At 42.5% G+C, this 18,377-nt stretch overlaps 1 protein-coding gene across 1 annotated transcript; it reads left to right on the top strand.

Annotated features, from left to right (window-relative positions):
• On the top strand, positions 1-1,194 carry LOC110934276 (extensin-like). The gene has a single exon (XM_022177447.1). The coding sequence runs from the start codon at positions 1-3 to the stop codon at positions 1,192-1,194; it is 1,194 nt and encodes a 397-aa protein (XP_022033139.1).
• Positions 1,195-18,377: the final 17,183 nt, after the last annotated feature.

Below are 18,377 nucleotides of genomic sequence, written 5' to 3'. Positions count from 1 at the left end.
ATGCCGCCAAGATTCTTCAGGAGAAGAGGAAGGGGCAAGGGGCCAATCACCGCCCCCAATAATAATGAAGCTGGACCCTCGAATGCGAGAGCTCCATCCACCACGGAGAGTGACGATCCCCAGCAGAACCGGAGGAACCCCTTTGAGCCAGCTCGACGGTCGGTCTCACACAGTTCAACACCTCCTAACCCTTATGGGCCACGATCGGATTACGAGGCCAGCAACCCTCAACCTTCATACATACCATTACAGCGATCCTTATCGCACAACTCCTTCGGTGACCCTACACCAGTTTTTAGGGGCCGGTTTAACCCGGCAAACTTCCTACAAGAACCAGGAAATTTTAACCCATTAGGTCCAGAAGATCATTTCTCTGGAGATCATGCGGACGACATGGACGAGGATACGGACCCTGTCGAGCCTGCCAGTGGCACACCAAACCACCCGATAGAGATCTCTGACGGATCTTCCTTTCACGGATCGCCCTATGTTGGTCCTGATAGCTTTCAAGCCATGTTTACCAGGCACGAATGGTACTATACGCCTCCTCGCCATTCGCCGCCTCAGCAGCAGCAACAGCAGCAACAAGATTCCCCTGAGGATCCAAGGTTCGTGGCAGTCACGCCACCACCTCCTCCGCCACCAGTTCAACCGGCACCCCCGCAACCACCAAGGCGTATGAGAACCGGAGCGCGCATGTCTGTGCGAACAGGAGACTTTCATTTTAGTTCTCCACGCCAATCAAGTGCCAGCCACTACCCGCCACATCAAGAAGATCCACAAATGGGTGGGCCTTCGCAACCAGTTGCACCGCAACCCCCGCCTATGGGTTTTGATAACCCAATTCCGGCATACACGAGTTCCATGGCGTATAACCCGTTCGAACCGCCAGTGCACAACAACTACAACTATGCCGAAGCAGACCCGTACATGGTAACGGCTAACTATAACACTCAAGGACACTATGGAGATCCATGGGGAGTAGGATACCCAACTCATGGGTACCCGATACCTCCCAGACCTATTGTTCGGGCACAATCGCAACCAACAAGGTTCTCCCCACCAGAGCATGAAGAAATTCTGCAAAGATTGGACTATGTAGAGCGAGAATTTCACAGGGAGCGAAGGGAGCAAGAAACGTTCTTCCAGGGACTGACAAGCTTGATCAAAGGGAAGAGCAAGAAGGACCGCTGACTCCTTCCAACTGTTGTTAAGCCCCTGCGTGGGCATATCTTATTGTATAAACCCCTGCGTGGGTATGTATGTAGGTATGTATTTTATTGTGTAAGTCCCTGCGTGGACTATTATGTTATTAGGCCCCTGCGTGGGCATGTGTTGCTATTAAACCCCTGCGTGGGTATGTGTGTTATTGAGCCCCTGCGTGGGCAAGTATTTGTTTAAACCCCTGCGTGGGTAAATGTTGTTTGAAAAGACCCGTTTAGGGCAGCGTGTAACCTATGTATAATTAATGGAATGTTTGTGTTATAAAAATTTCATGTTTGCCTTATGTGCATAATTAATTTATATTCATTCCTTTTGAAAATAATCTGCCTATTTAAATATTAATTAAGAATCTTAAGTGTGAAACCTAGCCCTCGAGTCAATTGAAAGACCGGGCCAAGATGGTAAGACCCGTTTAAAAGATTCAAATCCCTGTTAACATCTTAAAACATGTTAACACTCCTGGCAGAAGTGATTCGTTAAAATCATATGTCATTCTTATATATATAAGGATTCTTTGGAAGATTCCAAACCCAATTATATGATCTCTGAATCATGGGTTGAGAGCATCAATTAAGATGGTCATAATTTACCATACGTGGTAATATGATGCCTACGAGCCCAGCTCACTTCCATATGAGCCATAAGGCAGAGGTAGCTATGACTCCCTGTCTGATGAGGGTAAAGAACTTGGTTCAAACCTTAAAAGTCTTGATTCTCTGAAATCATAGCTTAAAATTCAAATTGTCCATGTGACTAAGCCTTATGTGCTAATATATATTGTTATCGTTTACAATTAGGATAAATTTTAATTGAAATCCTAAATTAATACGATTAATAAGTTAACCAAATATGGTCTCTGATTACCATGGCTAACGAGTTACCCTAAGGGGTAATTCCTTAAAAAACTCCCAAATAAAACATTGTCCTTGTTTTCTGCAACAGCTCAATCCATGGCTGACTCAAATGAAATAAATAGCCATCCAGTGGAGCAAAATGGGAACGGCCAGATTACGTTAACGGGTGCTGAATTAAAGGCGATCATAGACGGCGCTGTTACACAGGCTTTGGAAAGGCAATATGAGGAATACAGTGGTACTCGAAGTAGGACCCACTCTGCACCACATTCAAAGCCCAAGACACATTCTGAGGCTCATAGCAAGCCTCCTCCCAAAAAGAATGGACCCAAGAAAGATGGTGATGACCGTCAGTCCACCAACCATCAAAGTGTCCCATCTCAACAATTAGTACTGCATCAAGAACCCCGTAACAAGGGTTGCACCTATAAGTACTTCGTGTCTTGCAAGCCCAGGGATTTTACTGGGGAAAAGGGGGCCGTCGACTGTATGACTTGGCTGGACGAGATGGACACGGTGGTAGATATCAGCGGGTGCGCTGAAAGGGATGTAGTTAAGTTTGTGTCACAATCCTTCAAGGGTGAAGCGTTAGCATGGTGGAGATCTCTGATTGAGGCCACCGGAAAAATCCCATTGTATAATATGTCGTGGGATCAATTTGTCGCCCTAATCAAGGATAACTACTGCCCTCAACATGAGGTGGAGAAGATAGAATCTGACTTTCTATCGTTGGTGATGACGAACCTAGACTGTCAAGCTTACCTGACAAGCTTCAATACGCTGTCCCGGTTGGTTCCTTACCTGGTAACCCCGGAACCAAAAAGAATCGCTCGCTTTATCGGAGGGTTAGCCCCGGAAATCAAGGCAAGCGTAAAAGCTTCTCGGCCAGCTACCTTCAGGTCTGTAGCTGACATTTCCTTATCCCTCACTCTGGATGCGGTCAGACAGAGATCGCTGAGGAATAAGGAGGCCGAGAAAAGGAAGCGTAAAGACGATGGTTCGCGGAAGTCGAACAAGAAGCACCGTGGGAGCGGTGACAACAAGAAAGGGTCGGAGTCGAGGAAGGATGGGCATAATTCTGGTGAAAAGCCCAAGTGTAAAATTTGCAAGAAGCAGCACTATGGAAAGTGCAGACTGGAGTCAAACTCTCAGACTCAGTCAAAACCCTTTGCTTGTGGAATTTGCAAGTCCACGGATCACAAAACCCTGGATTGCAAAAAGATAAAAGACGCAACGTGCTACCGTTGCAATGAAAAGGGGCACATCAAGACCAACTGCCCAAAGTACAACAAGAAGCCTGAGGAGGTTAAGAAGACTAATGCTAGAGTCTTCAAAATGGACGCGAAAGAGGCTGTGCAAGACGATAATGTCATAACAGGTACCTTCCTTGTAAATGATGTCTTTGCAAGAGTACTTTTTGATTCAGGCGCAGATAAGTCTTTCGTAGATCATAAATTTTGTGAATTGTTAAAATTACCTGTCAAAGCCTTAAAAGCGAATTATGAGGTAGAGTTAGCAGATGGAACCATAGAGACCGTCTCAACTATGTTAGATGGATGTGTTATATCCATTAAGAACCATTCTTTTCCTCTGTCTCTACTTCCGTTTAAGTTGGCTGGTTTTGACATAGTACTGGGTATGGACTGGTTATCTCACAACCAGGCCCAAATTGTATGCAGCAAGAAGCAGGTAGTGATAAAGACTCCGACTGGCGAATCACTTACCATTCGGGGAGATACCCAGTATGGGCTGCCTGAGCAGGTGACTATGCTCAAGGCTTCAAAAGGTTTAAAGAAGGGCTGTGTCATCTACATGGCACAAGTAATTATTGATGACCCTAAACCAAAGATAGAAGACATCCCTGTTATTTCTGAATTCCCGGAAGTTTTTCCGGAAGAACTACCCGGTTTGCCACCAGATAGGCAAGTGGAGTTCAGGATTGATATCATCCCCGGAACGGCACCAGTTGCCAGGGCACCTTATAGGTTGGCACCCACCGAGATGAAAGAATTGAGGACACAGCTAGACGAATTGTTAGCCAAAGGTTTCATCAAACCTAGTTCGTCCCCTTGGGGAGCGCCAGTTCTGTTCGTAAAGAAGAAGGATGGGTCGATGCGTCTGTGCATCGACTATCGTGAGCTTAATAAGGTCACGATCAAGAATAGATATCCTTTGCCTAGGATCGACGACTTATTCGATCAGATACAAGGAGCCAGTTATTTCTCGAAGATTGATTTGAGGTCAGGCTACCATCAGCTAAAGGTTAGAGATGAAGACGTGCATAAAACAGCATTTAGAACTCGTTATGGTCATTACGAATTCCTAGTGATGCCTTTTGGGCTCACTAATGCACCGGCTGCATTCATGGATCTCATGAATCGCGTTTGCAAGCCATACTTGGATAAATTCGTTATCGTCTTCATCGACGACATTCTCATTTATTCTAAGAACCAAGCCGATCATGAGAAACATCTCCGATGTATTCTCAAACTTTTGCATCACGAGAAACTCTATGCCAAATTCTCCAAGTGTGAATTTTGGCTTCGGGAGGTCCAATTCCTTGGACATGTGGTCAGCGAGCGTGGTATCCAGGTGGATCCCGCTAAAGTTGAAGCGGTTATGAATTGGCAAGAGCCGAAGACGCCTACGGAGATCCGTAGCTTCCTGGGATTGGCAGGATATTACAGGCGCTTCATTGAAAATTTTTCAAGGATTGCTGCGCCCCTAACTTCCTTGACCAAGAAAAAGGAAAAGTTCGTTTGGGGCCCTAAACAGCAAGAGTCCTTTGAGATTCTGAAGCAAAAGTTGAGCAACGCTCCTGTACTGACATTACCTGAAGGCACTGAAGAATTCGTAGTTTACTGCGATGCTTCACACACCGGTATGGGGTGTGTGCTTATGCAGAAAGGCAAGGTTATTGCCTATGCGTCACGACAATTAAAGGTGCATGAAAAGAACTACACCACCCATGATTTGGAATTGGGTGCCGTCGTGTTCGCGCTGAAATTGTGGAGGCACTATCTTTATGGAATCAAGTTTGTGATCTATTCTGATCACAAGAGCCTCCAGCATTTGTTTAATCAGAAGGAATTAAACATGAGGCAACGCCGTTGGATGGAGACCTTGAATGATTATGATTGTGAAATCAGATACCATCCCGGCAAGGCGAATGTAGTCGCCGATGCCTTGAGTCGTAAGGAAAGGGTGAAACCCATCCGAATCAATGCCAAAAGCATAGAAGTGAGGAACAACCTAATGGAAAGGTTGTTAGCTGCACAGAAGGAAGCTGTGTTGGAAGCCAATTACCCGAATGAAAAGTTAGGAGTAACTGAGGAGCAGTTGACTCTTAGCAGAGACGGAATTTTAAGATTAAACGGACGAATATGGGTTCCAGTTCATGGAGGACTACGAGATGTTATCCTCCAGGAAGCCCATAGTTCCAAATATTCCATTCACCCTGGAGCTGATAAGATGTACCAAGATCTGAAGGCAAATTATTGGTGGATAGGCTTGAAAAAGTCGGTAGCCGCCCATGTAGCCAAATGCTTGACTTGTGCACAAGTCAAAGCTGAGCATCAAAAGCCGTCAGGCTTGCTACAACAGCCTGAACTTCCCGAGTGGAAGTGGGAATGTGTAACTATGGATTTTATTACCAAGTTACCCAAGACGAGGAAAGGAAATGATACAATATGGGTTATAGTTGATCGACTGACTAAGTCAGCACATTTCTTACCCATCAAAGAGACTTATAGCTCAGATATGTTAGCCCAGCTATACGTTGATAAGATTGTAGCCTTGCATGGCATACCTGTGTCTATTATCTCTGATAGAGATACTAGATACACGTCACATTTTTGGAAGAGTTTCCAACAATCTTTGGGCACACGTCTAAATTTTAGTACGGCTTATCATCCTCAGACTGACGGTCAGAGTGAACGTACTATTCAAACGTTAGAAGACATGTTGCGGGCATGTGCGATCGATTTGGGTGATAGTTGGGATAAGAACCTCCCACTCATCGAATTCTCCTACAACAATAGCTACCATACCAGTATTAAGGCTGCGCCCTTCGAGGCATTATATGGTAGGAAGTGTAGATCGCCCGTCTGTTGGGCGGAAGTAGGGGATGTCCAGTTAACAGGACCAGAGATAGTGTTCGAAACAACGGATAAGATTGTCCAGATTCGTGACCGTCTCAAAGCTGCCCGGGATAGGCAGAAGAGTTACGCTGATCCAAGGCGTAAGGATTTACACTTCGAACTAGGTGACAAAGTCCTACTTAAAGTGTCACCCTGGAAGGGGGTGATGCGGTTTGGTAAGAAAGGAAAGCTAAGCCCGAGATACATAGGACCTTTCGAGGTTGTCGAACGTGTCGGGTCAGTTGCCTATAAGTTAAACTTACCAGAAGAGCTCAGTGGAATTCACAATGTGTTCCACATATGCAACCTGAAGAAGTGCACCGCTGACGAGTCACTAATCATACCACACTCAGATGTGCATATAGACGAGAGCTTAAAATTTGTTGAAAAACCTTTGTCGATTGAAGATCGACAGGTGAAGAAGCTTCGAAGGAAGCACGTACCTATTGTAAAGGTCAAATGGGATGCTCGTAGAGGTCCCGAATACACATGGGAAGTTGAATCCACGATGAAAGAAAAGTACCCTTACTTATTTCAGTAAATCTCGGGTCGAGATTTATTTTAAGGGGGTGAGGATGTAACACCTCGGAAATTCACGTCCTATAATATGTAGACACGTGTCAAATGTTTAAACGTGTGGAAGAAATATTATAGAAGGACTAAAGTTGACAAACATGCAAAGTATGTGAATATACGTATTCTAAGTGTCAACTGTGAATAAATATAATGTACATTAACCCTACGCGATGCTCATACCTCCAAACGAATAAATCATGGATCATACGAAGCTAAAAGTGAGAGAGTTCAAACTACAGGGGCTAAATGTGTCAACATGTTTAAATTATACCTCTGAGTGACCTTTTGACAAGCCCGAAGCCTTGTAACGGTTAATTATGCTCACTAGAATATACGGTTTGAATTTCGTAAAGTTTCGTTATCGTATGAGCAAGTTGTGATCAGATTCGTGTGCGAGGGGTTAAAGTGTCAACATTGAAAATTAGGCCTTTTCGGGTAACAATAAAGTTAACCGAGGACTAATCAAAGTGGGTATATATTTTAAAGCCCTTATAGATCAATACTGAGGGTTCAAAATGAAATAAACAGGTGCCCATTCGAAATTAGAAGAGCCAAGGACCAAACTGCAATTTATGGAAAGTTGTTTGGCTGTACCACATGGGCTCGTGTAGCGCGAGCCTGAGGGGGCTTGCCGTCGCGCTACGCGACGGCCATATCTGGGCAGAATTCGTTTTTCATGGATAGGGGCCGGCTAGGTGCACTGTAATCGACTTTAAACGGCCTTTTCACATCCCCTTGGCTCCTAAAACACCCCTAAGCTTGTAGGACACCTGTGGGAATGTTGTGGTTAGTCCTAGACTTGTTTGTCAATCATCTATGGTGTCTTAATCCACTATATAAAGGACTTCAAGTCACAACCTTTCCCCACACCATTTACAAGCAATCTGAGCATTGGAGGAGCTTACAAGCAGATCAAGGGCCTTCCTAGTCAACCATTAATCATCTAGTAAGTTGCCTAACCCTTCTAAATTAATTCTAGCTTTATAAATAGCTTAAAAGTCAATATATCGTGCTTAACGGTTGACTTCGTGATTAAGTGTCGATAGCTCAGTCGTATGTCAAATTAAACGTACCGTTAGATAGGTAATTATATGGGTATTAAACCCTTATAAGGGCAAGTACCAATTCCAGACCTAACTAGGTCGTTTGTCGGGTCAAACGTTGACCGAAAAAGTCAACAGAATTACAAAATACGATTTAATGCACGGTTAATGATCCGAGAGGTGTGTAACCTGTTTTAACCTTAATATAACATGGTAATAAGTATAAAAACTTGTCTACGCTTGCCCGACTCGACAAATTTCTGTTTAAACCCGGTTCGGAACCGAAAGGCGCAAAACCTTGACTTTTGCTTTGACTTCGGTTCTGACCCGTTTTAGTTTGATTCGAAGATGCCTTAGTGCTTCATTAGAGTAGGGTTGCATGATAGGATAAGTCTTTGTACTTGTTTCGTTGATTATCCGATGCATGCACACGTTCCCGTTAATCGCTTAAATTGGACCATAATGCCCTTATGACCCTACAACGAGAATTTTGAAAGTGTGGAAGTACAATAATCTTAGTTTCTGATCATTAAACATGTACGTAAATTTTCACGACAATCGGAAGTCTAGATTAAGAGATATGCGCATTAGCGTAAATAATAAGCTTTTTATTAATTAAACGGCGCGATTAGCGCATAGCCTATCTAAACCCGACTTTCGGTACCAAAACTTTTACCCACTGATGTTAAATAATAGTTTGGGAATTTTGAAGATTTTTAATTATTTTTAAACTGATCTTAAGCTAGGCTTATCGCATTAATTCGGTTAATACCGAATATGCCCTTTTAGGCCATAAAACGAGTTTTACGAATCCGTTTGATACCAATCCAATTGCCACTGATTTAAAATAATAAATAGAGTGTTTTGAGCCTGTTTTGCTGATCAGAAAACTCAGAATGGTATTTTAAACCGTACGTCGCTTAAAACGGCTTCATACGCGTATTAAACGCATAATTTGGGTTTAAAGCCATTTTGGGAAATGAGACTCTTCACCAACTGTTGTGGTCTGTTAAAATTAATAATTTTGCTGATTAAATCAGACCCGTATCTCAGAAGTATTATAAATCTCTTTTATAACCCTTAAAATGACCAAAATGCCCCTACGGGGCATATTTAGGGATTAAACTCGTTATGGGCATTATGGAAGATATCATGATGATATCACAACATAATTAAAGCGTATTAACTTAGGAAACCTGTTCGCGACCCTTTCGGTTACCCGTTATGCATTATACGCGTTCGGTTCGGTTTATGTAACTAGTTTGCATAAACTAGCCGAAACGGGTCAAACGATATCATTTTTATCTCAAAATCCAGAATGTGAATAGTAAACCCATATTAAACAAGTCATCAAACTTGTCGGGTCTAAATCATATTCTATCCGGTCTTCGTTTAATCGTGCGTACGAACCGTATCGTTAAAACTGACCGGTCTAAGCTTAAGCTTAATTAAAGACCCGTTAGTATTCTAATAGGTTATATTAAACCTTCGTTCCAGATTAGGAGAACCAGTAAAAGCTACGTGCATTTTGCTTATTGTGATTAATACTTGCATCAGGTAAATACTCTCAACTTATTTTCCCTATACGGGCTTGGGTTACGGTACATAGCGTACCGCTTGATCGAGCATCGAATCTCCACGCTTAGTGGGTAGTTGAATAATTTGATCGGCTCGTTTAAACAGTCTTGTTTACTTTACAGCCTTTGGGGGGTTAATGACCATGTCCCGGATATCCTTGGCATCATCTTACGAGATGGCCACGACCTGAGCACGGGGTGTAGGCGTACTCCCGTGTATAACTCACTTAAAGTGGTGTGTTTATTGATCTTTAACCCGGACAAGATCCGGGCTACTGAACGCATAAGTAACATGTAATTCGTTCACAAGATTATAATATTAAATAATTCTCCCAAGTTAAATAAATGTTTATGCCTTGTGCATCCAAACCAATTTTTAATCATTTTCCAAAATGAGTCGGTTGATTGTATTTACCAGTGTAAACTGACGTATTTTCCCAAAAAGACTGAATGCAGGTACTAAGCGAAATTGGCTGGATTGTCTCTTAAGCATCAATAAAAAGTCTCGCCAGCTTAGGATGCCAGAAGTCTATTGAACCATAAATGTTATTTTGTTTCGATCCTACTGTGGATAAACACCGGATATTGTGACTTTGATTACAATAAATAAATTCGGTTGTATCTTATTTTAAATTTGCTTCCGCTGTGCATTATTATATTGTGTTGTTTGACTATTACGTTGCCAACCACGTCACGATACTCCCCCACCGGGCCCACCGGTGACACGTGGAAATCGGGGTGTGACAGGTTGGTATCAGAGCCAACACTGAGTGAATTAAACACTAGCCTTTTGTGTTTAATCTCAGCTACACAATTGCACAATTCTAAACTTCGAGTCTAGACTTAAAACCTAGGACAAATTCTGCTATTAATTTGACCTTGCATATATTTTGTTTGGTTATCTCATGCCATATTGACAGGAATTACCAAAATGCCGCCAAGATTCTTCAGGAGAAGAGGAAGGGGCAAGGGGCCAATCACCGCCCCCAATAATAATGAAGCTGGAGCCTCGAATGCGAGAGCTCCATCCACCACGGAGAGTGACGATCCCCAGCAGAACCGGAGGAACCCCTTTGAGCCAGCTCGACGGTCGGTCTCACACAGTTCAACACCTCCTAACCCTTATGGGCCACGATCGGATTACGAGGCCAGCAACCCTCAACCTTCATACATACCATTACAGCGATCCTTATTGCACAACTCCTTCGGTGACCCTACACCAGTTTTTAGGGGCCGGTTTAACCCGGCAAACTTCCTACAAGAACCAGGAAATTTTAACCCATTAGGTCCAGAAGATCATTTCTCTGGAGATCATGCGGACGACATGGACGAGGATACGGACCCTGTCGAGCCTGCCAGTGGCACACCAAACCACCCGATAGAGATCTCTGACGGATCTTCCTTTCACGGATCGCCCTATGTTGGTCCTGATAGCTTTCAAGCCATGTTTACCAGGCACGAATGGTACTATACGCCTCCTCGCCATTCGCCGCCTCAGCAGCAGCAACAGCAGCAACAAGATTCCCCTGAGGATCCAAGGTTCGTGGCAGTCACGCCACCACCTCCTCCGCCACCAGTTCAACCGGCACCCCCGCAACCACCAAGGCGTAGGAGAACCGGAGCGCGCATGTCTGTGCGAACAGGAGACTTTCATTTTAGTTCTCCACGCCAATCAAGTGCCAGCCACTACCCGCCACATCAAGAAGATCCACAAATGGGTGGGCCTTCGCAACCAGTTGCACCGCAACCCCCGCCTATGGGTTTTGATAACCCAATTCCGGCATACACGAGTTCCATGGCGTATAACCCGTTCGAACCGCCAGTGCACAACAACTACAACTATGCCGAAGCAGACCCGTACATGGTAACGGCTAACTATAACACTCAAGGACACTATGGAGATCCATGGGGAGTAGGATACCCAACTCATGGGTACCCGATACCTCCCAGACCTATTGTTCGGGCACAATCGCAACCACCAAGGTTCTCCCCACCAGAGCATGAAGAAATTCTGCAAAGATTGGACTATGTAGAGCGAGAATTTCACAGGGAGCGAAGGGAGCGAGAAACGTTCTTCCAGGGACTGACAAGCTTGATCAAAGGGAAGAGCAAGAAGGACCGCTGACTCCTTCCAACTGTTGTTAAGCCCCTGCGTGGGCATATCTTATTGTATAAACCCCTGCGTGGGTATGTATGTAGGTATGTATGTTTAATTTGACCCCTGCGTGGGTCTATCTTTCTGTCAACCCCTGCGAGGGTATTTTATTGTGTAAGTCCCTGCGTGGACTATTATGTTATTAGGCCCCTGCGTGGGCATGTGTTGCTATTAAACCCCTGCGTGGGTATGTGTGTTATTGAGCCCCTGCGTAGGCAAGTATTTGTTTAAACCCCTGCGTGGGTAAATGTTGTTTGAAAAGACCCGTTTAGGGCAGCGTGTAACCTATGTATAATTAATGGAATGTTTGTGTTATAAAAATTTCATGTTTGCCTTATGTGCATAATTAATTTATATTCATTCCTTTTGAAAATAATCTGCCTATTTAAATATTAATTAAGAATCTTAAGTGTGAAACCTAGCCCTCGAGTCAATTGAAAGACCGGGCCAAGATGGTAAGACCCATTTAAAAGATTCAAATCCCTGTTAACATCTTAAAACATGTTAACACTCCTGGCAGAAGTGATTCGTTAAAATCATATGTCATTCTTATATATATAAGGATTCTTTGGAAGATTCCAAACCCAATTATATGATCTCTGAATCATGGGTTGAGAGCATCAATTAAGATGGTCATAATTTACCATACGTGGTAATATGATGCCTACGAGCCCAGCTCACTTCCATATGAGCCATAAGGCAGAGGTAGCTATGACTCCCTGTCTGATGAGGGTAAAGAACTTGGTTCAAACCTTAAAAGTCTTGATTCTCTGAAATCATAGCTTAAAATTCAAATTGTCCATGTGACTAAGCCTTATGTGCTAATATATATTGTTATCGTTTACAATTAGGATAAATTTTAATTGAAATCCTAAATTAATACGATTAATAAGTTAACCAAATATGGTCTCTGATTACCATGGCTAACGAGTTACCCTAAGGGGTAATTCCTTAAAAAACTCCCAAATAAAACATTGTCCTTGTTTTCTGCAACAGCTCAATCCATGGCTGACTCAAATGAAATAAATAGCCATCCAGTGGAGCAAAATGGGAACGGCCAGATTACGTTAACGGGTGCTGAATTAAAGGCGATCATAGACGGCGCTGTTACACAGGCTTTGGAAAGGCAATATGAGGAATACAGTGGTACTCGAAGTAGGACCCACTCTGCACCACATTCAAAGCCCAAGACACATTCTGAGGCTCATAGCAAGCCTCCTCCCAAAAAGAATGGACCCAAGAAAGATGGTGATGACCGTCAGTCCACCAACCATCAAAGTGTCCCATCTCAACAATTAGTACTGCATCAAGAACCCCGTAACAAGGGTTGCACCTATAAGTACTTCGTGTCTTGCAAGCCCAGGGATTTTACTGGGGAAAAGGGGGCCGTCGACTGTATGACTTGGCTGGACGAGATGGACACGGTGGTAGATATCAGCGGGTGCGCTGAAAGGGATGTAGTTAAGTTTGTGTCACAATCCTTCAAGGGTGAAGCGTTAGCATGGTGGAGATCTCTGATTGAGGCCACCGGAAAAATCCCATTGTATAATATGTCGTGGGATCAATTTGTCGCCCTAATCAAGGATAACTACTGCCCTCAACATGAGGTGGAGAAGATAGAATCTGACTTTCTATCGTTGGTGATGACGAACCTAGACTGTCAAGCTTACCTGACAAGCTTCAATACGCTGTCCCGGTTGGTTCCTTACCTGGTAACCCCGGAACCAAAAAGAATCGCTCGCTTTATCGGAGGGTTAGCCCCGGAAATCAAGGCAAGCGTAAAAGCTTCTCGGCCAGCTACCTTCAGGTCTGTAGCTGACATTTCCTTATCCCTCACTCTGGATGCGGTCAGACAGAGATCGCTGAGGAATAAGGAGGCCGAGAAAAGGAAGCGTAAAGACGATGGTTCGCGGAAGTCGAACAAGAAGCACCGTGGGAGCGGTGACAACAAGAAAGGGTCGGAGTCGAGGAAGGATGGGCATAATTCTGGTGAAAAGCCCAAGTGTAAAATTTGCAAGAAGCAGCACTATGGAAAGTGCAGACTGGAGTCAAACTCTCAGACTCAGTCAAAACCCTTTGCTTGTGGAATTTGCAAGTCCACGGATCACAAAACCCTGGATTGCAAAAAGATAAAAGACGCAACGTGCTACCGTTGCAATGAAAAGGGGCACATCAAGACCAACTGCCCAAAGTACAACAAGAAGCCTGAGGAGGTTAAGAAGACTAATGCTAGAGTCTTCAAAATGGACGCGAAAGAGGCTGTGCAAGACGATAATGTCATAACAGGTACCTTCCTTGTAAATGATGTCTTTGCAAGAGTACTTTTTGATTCAGGCGCAGATAAGTCTTTCGTAGATCATAAATTTTGTGAATTGTTAAAATTACCTGTCAAAGCCTTAAAAGCGAATTATGAGGTAGAGTTAGCAGATGGAACCATAGAGACCGTCTCAACTATGTTAGATGGATGTGTTATATCCATTAAGAACCATTCTTTTCCTCTGTCTCTACTTCCGTTTAAGTTGGCTGGTTTTGACATAGTACTGGGTATGGACTGGTTATCTCACAACCAGGCCCAAATTGTATGCAGCAAGAAGCAGGTAGTGATAAAGACTCCGACTGGCGAATCACTTACCATTCGGGGAGATACCCAGTATGGGCTGCCTGAGCAGGTGACTATGCTCAAGGCTTCAAAAGGTTTAAAGAAGGGCTGTGTCATCTACATGGCACAAGTAATTATTGATGACCCTAAACCAAAGATAGAAGACATCCCTGTTATTTCTGAATTCCCGGAAGTTTTTCCGGAAGAACTACCCGGTTTGCCACCAGATAGGCAAGTGGAGTTCAGGATTGATATCATCCCCGGAACGGCACCAGTTGCCAGGGCACCTTATAGGTTGGCACCCACCGAGATGAAAGAATTGAGGACACAGCTAGACGAATTGTTAGCCAAAGGTTTCATCAAACCTAGTTCGTCCCCTTGGGGAGCGCCAGTTCTGTTCGTAAAGAAGAAGGATGGGTCGATGCGTCTGTGCATCGACTATCGTGAGCTTAATAAGGTCACGATCAAGAATAGATATCCTTTGCCTAGGATCGACGACTTATTCGATCAGATACAAGGAGCCAGTTATTTCTCGAAGATTGATTTGAGGTCAGGCTACCATCAGCTAAAGGTTAGAGATGAAGACGTGCATAAAACAGCATTTAGAACTCGTTATGGTCATTACGAATTCCTAGTGATGCCTTTTGGGCTCACTAATGCACCGGCTGCATTCATGGATCTCATGAATCGCGTTTGCAAGCCATACTTGGATAAATTCGTTATCGTCTTCTGTAACACCTCGAAAAATTTCGTCCAATAATGTCTTGACAGGTGTCATAAGGTTCCGTTATGTGAAAACATACTTTAGAGGGACTAAAAGTGACAAACAGTGAAAACTATGGAACGTAAGGGTCCAAAGTGTCAACAATGGATAAATAGACTCTATGATAACCCTACATAATGTTCATAACCTTTAACGGATGGTTCATGGATCATACGACGCGGAAATTGCACAAAAGTGAAGTATTTCAAACTATAGGGGCCAAAAGTGTCAACATGTTTAATTTATACCTCTGAATGAACTTTTGGCAGACCCGAAGCTTTGTATAGCTAAAATATACTCACTAGAATATGTGGTAAAAATTTCATGAAGTTTCGTCAACGTATGAGAAAGTTATGGCCAAAACCGTACTTAAGGGACTAAAAGCGTCAACGTCAAATTTCATGGCTTTTCGGTTGAGCGCAAAGTTATCCGAGGATATTACCATGTTGGTAAAAGTCCTAAGGTTCTTAAAAACCAAGTTTGGGGGTTTACGGGTCGAGAAAAGTAGCCGAAACATCGCGTACAAGTTCAGGGGTCAAAGCTGTCAAGTTTGAAACTTATTTTGGCTGAACCAGGGTCAGGCGACCCGCCTGGTAAAGCCCAAGCGGGCCGCGTGGGTTGCCCAGCGAGCAGAAATTCGTTTTGGGTCATATTGAGTCCGAATTCAAGTGCATTACAGTTGTATCTTGCCTCCAAATGCTCCAATTAGAAGCCTTGCATGCCTACATCAACAGTAAACCACAAAAACTCTGCTTTAAATCCGAATTCATCTCATTTCTTGGCATTTACAATTGTGAACAAGAACACCAAGACTTGCAAGAGCTCTCAAAGCTTCTCTGGAGATAATCTGATCATCAAGGCCGACTTCTAGTGTCCACTAAACACCCATAGAACCTTTGTAAGCTTTCAATTCGTTCTCTAATCCGTTATTACTTTGATTATTGCTAAAAGTCAAACTGGGTGTTCATAAGCTTTGACTTTCTGATTAAACGGGTTTCAATCAGTCATTTCTCGAATTGAAACCTGATACATGTTGGTAATATTATGGGAAACAAACCCTCAAAAGGGTACTCTCTGATTCCCACTATATGCATGCTAATTGTCGAGTCAAACATGTTCCTAAAAAGTCAACAGAAGCGATTTTTGTGAAAAATGACATGAATAATGATATAGATGACATGCAATCTGTTTGATCTTCATAGAAAGCTTTATTATGAATATAAGAATGTATTTTACCACGATCAACTCGACGATCTTTAGTGTAAACCCGGATTGGAACCGAAAGTCTTAATAAACGACTTTTTCGTAAACTATCGGTTCGGATCCGTACATGCATGTGTGAGATCTGTATTTTAGAGCATTTTTGACCATTGGCATTTTAGTTAAACTTTCTGGAAATTTTATGTCATAAGTCTATGCTTAGCCGATTCGAATGCATGTTTCCGATTTATGCATAAAGTTGACTATTTTGCCCTTTTTGATATAAAACGTGATTTTTGGAAAAGTGAAAGAGTAGAAATCTTTATTTCTAATATATAAACTTGCACCGAAAATTTCGGATCAGTTGGTGGTCCAGATTTTGAGTTATGGCCATTAGCGTAAAACTATATTATAAATTTACATAAACGGTCCTTTTCGCGTAGAACCCGTTTCTGGCCATGTTTTGATACGAAACTCTTTACCAACAAAAGTAATATAATATTCTGGGAATTTTGATGATTTTTAATTAATTTTTGGCTGAACGGATCCTAGATCGCCTAGTCATTTCGGCTTATGTCGGTTTTGACCGTTTTAGCCATAAAATGAGTTTTACACATCCTTTTGACCCGAAACCTTTTTCTACTGATTTTAAATGTTGAATAAATTATTATGAGCCTTCTGGAAATATAAAAATCTCAGCTTTCATATATAAACCCGGAAACGGCTCTAAATCGCATATTTAGCATTTTAAGCGCATAGTGAGCGTTATACTTGTTTTAAACATATAAGACCTATACCTACTGATGTGTTTAGCATATTTTCATATAATAACAGTAAGTATAAGTATATGATCTCAGATTTCCAGTTTTGGCAGTTTTAGCCCTTGTGAAATTACTAAAATACCCCTACGGTGCATAGTTTGATTTTAAATGATAAATTTGGTATATGGGTCATACCCTACTGATATAAAATGTTATATTAAGTATATTTACTGTATGAACCAGACCCTAAACTCAGATTTCTAATTTTACTCTTTTATTATCTTTTAAATGACCAAAATGCCCTTCTAAGGCATAAATTGAGTTTAAAATTATTCCGGGCAATATAGAACATAACTTACTGATATTATATCATATTTAAAGCATATTATATCAGGGAACTTGCATTTGAATCACTTGTCTACCCGTATCGCCCTTTTCGCGTTCGGTTCGGTTTACGTAACTAGTTTGTGTAAATTGACCGAAACGGGTCAAACGTTATCATTTTTGTCTCAAAATCCAGAATGTATTTTGTATACCCATATTATACAAGTATTCAAACTTGTCGGGTCTAAATAACGTTCTATCCGGTCTTCGCTTAATCGTGCGCTTGAACCGTATATTTCCTTAAAACTAACCGGTCTAAGCTTATGCTTAATTAAAGACCCGTTAGTATTCTAATTGGTTATTTATACCATCGTTCCAGACTCGAGCCTTCCGGTAAATTGTACCTACGCTTACTTAAGTGAATACGGCTGAGTTATTATAATTCTTGCTATTTAAGACAGGAGCTAGCTCAGGTAAATACTCTTAACTTATTTTCCCTATTACGGGCTTGGGATACGGTAATATAAATACCACATGGTCAGGTATGGGATTCGAAGACCAATGTGTCGGGAAATTCAAATAACCTGTTTTAATTCGTATTGCTTGACTGAAACATTGGGGGTTAATGCGACCGTGTCCTGGATATCCTTGACTCATTAAGTGCAATGGCCACGACCTAAGCACGGGGTGTAGGCATACACCTGACAGATGCTTTATGCTATTAATTGATTATACCCAATATGGGATTCCCAATAAGGGAATAGTGGTGTGTCGGTTAATCTTGAACCGGCATAGGACCGGGCCCCGTATGTAGAGCAAGTTATGTAAAACTGATAACATGAGATATAGTTTGTCCCAAGTATAAAAGATTAATATTGCCTTGTGCATTTTAATCAAGTGTCAAAATAGTTTTGTGCCTTGTGCGCCTAAACCAATTTTCATAAACTCTTTTCAAATGAGTCAGTTGAGTGTATTTACCAGTGAAAACTGACGTATTTTCCAAAGTCTAAGTGACAGGTACAAGTACGTAATAGGCTGGAAGCTGCTCAGGGCGTTAGTAAGGAATCTTGCAAGTTCTAGGCGTCTAAAGTCTGTTGAACATTTATCTTATTTTATTTGATCCGCCTGTGGATCCGTTTCAACTACTTGCGATATTAAATAT

The sequence above is a fragment of the Helianthus annuus genome, chromosome 1 (assembly GCF_002127325.2).
Source record: "Helianthus annuus cultivar XRQ/B chromosome 1, HanXRQr2.0-SUNRISE, whole genome shotgun sequence".
Lineage (NCBI taxonomy): Eukaryota > Viridiplantae > Streptophyta > Magnoliopsida > Asterales > Asteraceae > Helianthus > Helianthus annuus.
Note: the sequence above shows the minus strand (reverse complement) of the source record. Positions and strands in the feature narration are given on the sequence as shown.